This window comes from Sinocyclocheilus rhinocerous, unplaced genomic scaffold, assembly GCF_001515625.1.
Source record: "Sinocyclocheilus rhinocerous isolate Xijiao unplaced genomic scaffold, SAMN03320098_v1.1 scaffold225, whole genome shotgun sequence".
Classification (NCBI taxonomy): Eukaryota; Metazoa; Chordata; class Actinopteri; order Cypriniformes; family Cyprinidae; genus Sinocyclocheilus; species Sinocyclocheilus rhinocerous.
In genome coordinates, this window is record NW_015630532.1 from 483,915 (window position 1) to 489,914 (window position 6,000).

At 37.2% G+C, this 6,000-nt stretch overlaps 1 protein-coding gene across 2 annotated transcripts in view; it reads left to right on the top strand.

Annotated features, from left to right (window-relative positions):
• The window catches only part of lgr4 (leucine-rich repeat containing G protein-coupled receptor 4), a 71,826-nt gene that overhangs the window by 61,438 nt on the left and 4,388 nt on the right, over nt 1–6,000 (top strand). The window contains exon 19 of one of the 2 annotated variants that reach the window (XM_016552837.1): nt 3,508–3,582. The exons of the other annotated variant lie outside the window; for it this stretch is intronic. Within the exon in view, the coding sequence (XP_016408323.1) occupies nt 3,508–3,563 (56 nt within the window). The 3' untranslated portion in view covers nt 3,564–3,582. Of the gene's footprint in view, nt 1–3,507; nt 3,583–6,000 lie in introns of those variants that run through there. 2 annotated transcript variants of the gene reach the window in all.

The window sequence follows — 6,000 nt, forward strand, 5'->3', positions numbered from 1 at the left end:
AATGCCATTTAATGTGTCATGTCGGTGCCTGATTAGAAAACCTACATACTCGGCTTATGTCATATTTATTATGTAAATCCCAAAATTAGCTAGGCTATATTAATTGCCTTTTATATTTGTCAGTGTTACTTATAGTGGTAAATTGTGAAATCAAATATTTCTCGTTCTTTAACAACTCAGTATTCTAGCTTAGCATACGTTAGCCTGCTAGCTTATTAACTATGTAATTTTTTTTTTAACCTTTCATATTTTAGATTTAATTTTATATAATATTTAAAGGATTGGTTCAGTTCCAGCATTTGTACATTTGTGGTTAAAAAGTATATAAATCTTAATTTATTTTATTTTATTTATTTATTTTTGAAAATGAACGATCATTTCCTTAGATAAGATCCTTATTCCTCGGCTGGGATCATGTAGAGTCCTGTGAAGCTGCATTGAAACTGCAATTTGGACCTTCAACCCACTGGGTTCCATTGAAGTCCTCTATATGGGGAAAATCCTGGAATGTTTTCCTCAAAAACCTTAATTTCTTTTCGACTGAAGAAAGAAAGACATGAACATCTTGGGTGACATGGGGGTGAGTAAATTATCAAGAAATTTCTATTCTGGATGTGTACTAATATTTTAATAATCACCTCTTTTACTATACACAGGCGACAGTGTAGTGCTAACACACTTGTCTGATAGCATTCAAGCTACAGTTACAAATGGCTATTCCTCAATTGCAGACCCATAGACCTTTTTCACATTTCCGGGTTTCTCAGCGGCGAAAGTCGTCATATTTGGGTTAACTTCGAGAGCAGTGAATGGGAGAGTTGCACAAAAATATTTTTTGCATTCCCATTTGCTCAAATAGCAAAAGAAAAACTCCACGATAGTGTTTTCACAACATTGAAAAAAAGGAGAAATTGTCCTCCCGTTGGGTCTCCATTAGGACCCCAAGCAATCACGTTGGCTCAAAGAAATTTTAATGGCTACTCTCTTGCCTGATTACAACTGACTACAAAATCACATTAAATGTCGTTTGAACTATAATGACCATTAAAATCTGTTTTAGTTAGCTTTTGTTCTAGGATAAGCTAGCATAAGGCTGATAGCTAAGCTTGACACGTACCCTACAACAATCTTCACAACAATCTTTAATGTACTGCAATTATGTACGTGTTAAATGTCCAGATATCTTATTATCTTAAAATTATTAAAATAGCACTGTAATGATGATTACATGGTCTAATTTGTTTTATTATGCACTATAATGTAAGCAAATGTATACATATTTTAAATTAATATCATTTATGTAATTAGTAGACCTAGAACTAGTTGCTGGAGACACAATTTCAGTGGAGAACATGATTTTGTGCTTCTCGTAATTGACTCTCGTTTTCATACAAACGCAAATGGCGTTACTAGTGTCTCAGTTAGCTATTTTAGTAAAAATTGTTTTGTTGCTATGCCAATTGTTTCATAAATAACAATATTTTTTTCTTATGTATAGGTAAGAGTACTTACTGCAAATCAATATTTCATGTCCACATATTTATTAGTTGAGTAGCTGTGTAATAAATGGGACATTTATGGTTAAGCTGCTTAGTAGATTGTGTGTTAGGGTTAGGGTTAGGTGCATGAAAGTGCATGAAATCAACACTTTAAACTGCTTGTCATGGTCTTTCTAGGTCCAGTTGAAAGTCACACCATGATCATATTATCTCACATCGACCGAGCAGGTGGGTTTGTTGTGATGTCATGAAATGAGTGTCAGATAATCCATTACTACCCCTCACTCTGTCATTCACACATATCATCCGTGCCTTCACACAGGGCTGCTCTAATTCACTCTGACACTGTGGAGTTCCTCACAGTAGGTGGTTGTTTTAAGGGTAGCAGGGCACTAGTGCCCATTTGTCCTCTTCGTCACAACTGTATCTCTCAGCAACTGCTTCCCCCAGCCACCGATTTAAGCATCCATTGCAATAGGATGTAAAACAGATCACAACACGGCCTCACTGAAACATTTATGACTCTAAACTCCTGTTCTAGATGCACTTTTATCCTCTGGCTCAGTCTTTAGTATTCATGCGCTGTGATAGGCAGAACACTGGTTGGAATGCTGCAGCGTGTATCATAATTGAACAAGTTTAAGCCTGATTGTACTTTATGTTCTGTTAAACGTGCAGTATGTTTTCAAATGCTACACCACCTTAGGCTGTCGAGCCGCTGTCCCCCGCTGGAAACAAACCGAGGCTGTAAAATAAATGAGATGTTGAATATGAAGGAGGGAAGGAAGGAAGTGGAATGAAGGGAAACAAGCTGCACGCTGCTTGACTCTGGAGGGGGGGAAAAACGTGATTTTCAGTGTTGTTCTAGAGAACTTCAGTGTTATTATGTAGGAACTTCCATTTGTCTGATAGAACATGTCTTATTATTATTACATATTTTGGGTGGCACTTCACAATAACGTTCTGTTTGTTAATATTAGTTAAGTACAGTACATTAGTTAACATGAACTAAATCATTATAAGCAATTATTAATCTTAGTTAATGTTAATATCAATGTTTACTAATAGAGTACATTACTAAAATGTTATTAAAATGTAGTATATCTTAACATTATTGAATAGACCTGAGCTGACATGAACTAACAATGAAGTGTGTTAACAGAGATGAATAAGTACTGTATTATTAGTTCATTTTAGTTAATGCATTAACAAACGTTAACTATTGGGACCTTATTGTAAAGTGTTACCTATATTTTTACTGAGTTTTCAAGGGTGTTATAAATTGCTGTCTTAACTTAGTCTCATTATGTAAGTAAATTATGTAACTAGATTTTACATTAATCTCAAACATTGTGCTTGCATGGATGAGTTCGGACACGGTAAATAGATCCATAAAGAAATGAGATTGGTCATGGATTATAAAACATGACTTGATGGAGAGTTTCAATAGAACAGACACCGGTCGCTGATTCAACTCAAGTCTGGCTACATTAACAGGCAAGAGTTTTGTAAGCATGAGAGTCAGGAAAAGCTTTTATTTTTTCTCCTCTTTGCAGCTACTCTAGTACCTGTAAAGACGCTTTACTGGCTATAAACCCGGTACTTGATTGATTATTCATGGACAAATGCTCATGGAAAGGACAGCATATATCAAGTGGTCACAAAAAATTTGCAGCGAACCAAATTTAACGATGCAACTGAGACAAGCTCCAAAGTCAAAGTTAAGTTGTACTGCAGAGGAGATACCCAGCCAAATATCCTGACTGGCCGGTCCCTTATTCCCAATCACCTGATCATCAGGGCACTTTCACAGCTCTCCAGATGTGAATATGACTGTTTATAGAAATACGAGGTAGATAGAGTGCTGCTGTGTATGTATAAATCTTTATTTTTTCACTGCAGATGTTGTTTAGATTATGAATGCTAAGTATGAGTTGTTTGTTTCTTTTTATATTATTATATCTGTATAAATCTGAGTTGTCCCCCTCTCTGCTGTGTGTCATTGCAGGGGGATGTGACAGGAGGGCCGGCGGGGCAGAACACGTCCGCTTCCATTTGTCATAACGAAGCACTGTCATGCAAGGTGTGTGTGTTGAAACACTTTTACATCAGCATGTGTTTGTCAGCCTGGGATGGATCCTTAAATGAGCTCTTAAATGAACACGCAAAGCCATCCATGTTCATGGGACATGCATGTCTAGCTAGGCGTAGAAATATGGCATTTTGCTCAGCCACACATTCATACATGGTTATGCATGGCTAACTTCACCCACATATTTCACATTCTGATTTCATTGGCTCAGAGACACCCCCTCCTTGATGTGGCCACACACACACACACACACACACAGGCACATAAACAGGCTCGTGTGGTAACCACAGCGAGATAGGGCTGTGCGGGTCGGCTGAACCCCTCCAGGCCAGATCCTCCTTTCCACATGAGTGTATCCAGTCTCCAGTCCTCACCCTCTCCCATCTCCTTCACTCTCCTCTTAGGCCACGGGCTGCAACATGGCTCTGAATACTCCAAAGACACACTAAATCAAATCCTCATCGCAAGCTGTGCCTTTTATTAGAGTTATATAAGTGTGTATGACGGATAGAAAGAGAGCGAGGAAGTTGCTCCTGTTTTTTTAGCTTCGTGCTGAGGGACGCCGGGTAGAAAATAGAGGTTTCAAAACGTTTTCAATTTTATTGGCATGATTTAATTCACTAGTCTATAAAATTGTGTTTTAAGATTGTTTTGCCATTGTCTTACCTGTTCAGAATTCAAATTGATTCCTGCTGACCTTTGGCTTACGTAAATGAGTAGTTGTAAGCTAATACTGCGCAGATACATGGGGATTTTAAATCATGGCACTCAATCTTACTTGGTCTGATGCACTAAGGCGGGGGATCTCAGAGCCTGAAGGCTTCGAGGAGCTGTCACACATATCTGATGTAATGTGGAGGCCAGATGCACAGTGGTACCACAATCAGAGGCTCAGTTGCTCCGCTCATGCTGTCTCATACAGACACTAACACACACACACACACACAGAGTGCCTCTCACAGCCATTAGAGGGTTGTTTTGAACAAAAGCAATGAAATTTTATGAATGCAGCAGTCTCGAGTACTATACTGTTTATTTTAAAACAGGCAAGCTCCTATATACACAAAGGAGCTCTTCAAAAAATTATAAAGAGAAAATAAATGACTAAATAAATCAAAATTGTGTGTAAAGCACAAAAGTGGTGTAAAGTGGGGTTGTGATTGGCTGGTCGTGCTGTCAATGTGGTAATGGCAGCCTATCGTATTTACTTCCGTACGATGATTGGCTGATCACGTCACACGATATGCCCACCTCTCATCCTCACAACAGGTCTGTAAATCAGCCTGAATCAGGTGAAACTGGTGGACTAATTGCAGAGTGAATCACTCACCCACTCGAACATTTTGGTCATGATGACCTTGAAAAAGTGTACTTGAAATGATAATCTGTGAGTGAGCTGGTTTTTAGCAAATAAATTAAAGGAACACCTCTGTTCCATCAGTACATTTGCAATGTTTATCAAGAATTTCAACAGCTTTGTTATAAAATAGATATAAAATAGCCAAACAGCCTAAAAATGTGTATCTGAATTATTGTTGTTACTTTAGAAGTGATGTTTTAAAATAAATACACTTGAGAATTTAATAATAGTGTATTTAATGTATTATATATATATATATATATGTGTGTGTGTGTGTGTGTGTGTGTGTAGGCGATTTTCTCAATATTTTGATTTTTTTGCACCCTCAGATTCCAGATATTCAAATAGTTGTATGTCTGCCAAATATTGTCCTATCCTAGCAAACCATACATCAATGGAAAGCTTATTTATATAGCTATATGTATAAATCATCTGAAAAAAATTGACCCTTATGACTGGTTTTGTTGTCCAGGGTCACAAATGATCATGGTTTCCACAAACATATTAAGCAGCACAACTGTTTTCAACATTGATAACATTAATAGGAAATGTTTCCTGAGCACGAAATAAGCAAATTAGAATGATTTCTGAAGGGTCATGTGACACTGAAGACTTTAACAAAAATGTAACTTTTTTTAAATTTAGCTTTAATTAAAAATTTGAACTAAATTTTAAAATGTAACTAAAATTTAATTAAGCTTATACTATCAGAGCCATCACATCACAATGAATTACATTTTAAAATATTTTATAACAGAAAACAGGTTTACTTTTTACTACTGGTTTACTTTTTATTATTTCTCCAATCTTTTGAACGGTTGTGTGTGTGTGTGTGTGTGTGTGTGTGTGTGTACCTGTTTTTCTATTCTGGTGGGGACTTAAACCTGAATACACACAGACTCATGGGGACCTCAAAGTTTCCTGTGAGGGGTAGGTTTAGGTGTAGGGTTGGTGTAGGGCAATAGAATATACGGACGGTACAGTAGAAAAACCATTACGCCTATGGAGAGTCCCCACAAGGATAGCTGACCAGACATGTGTGTGTGTGT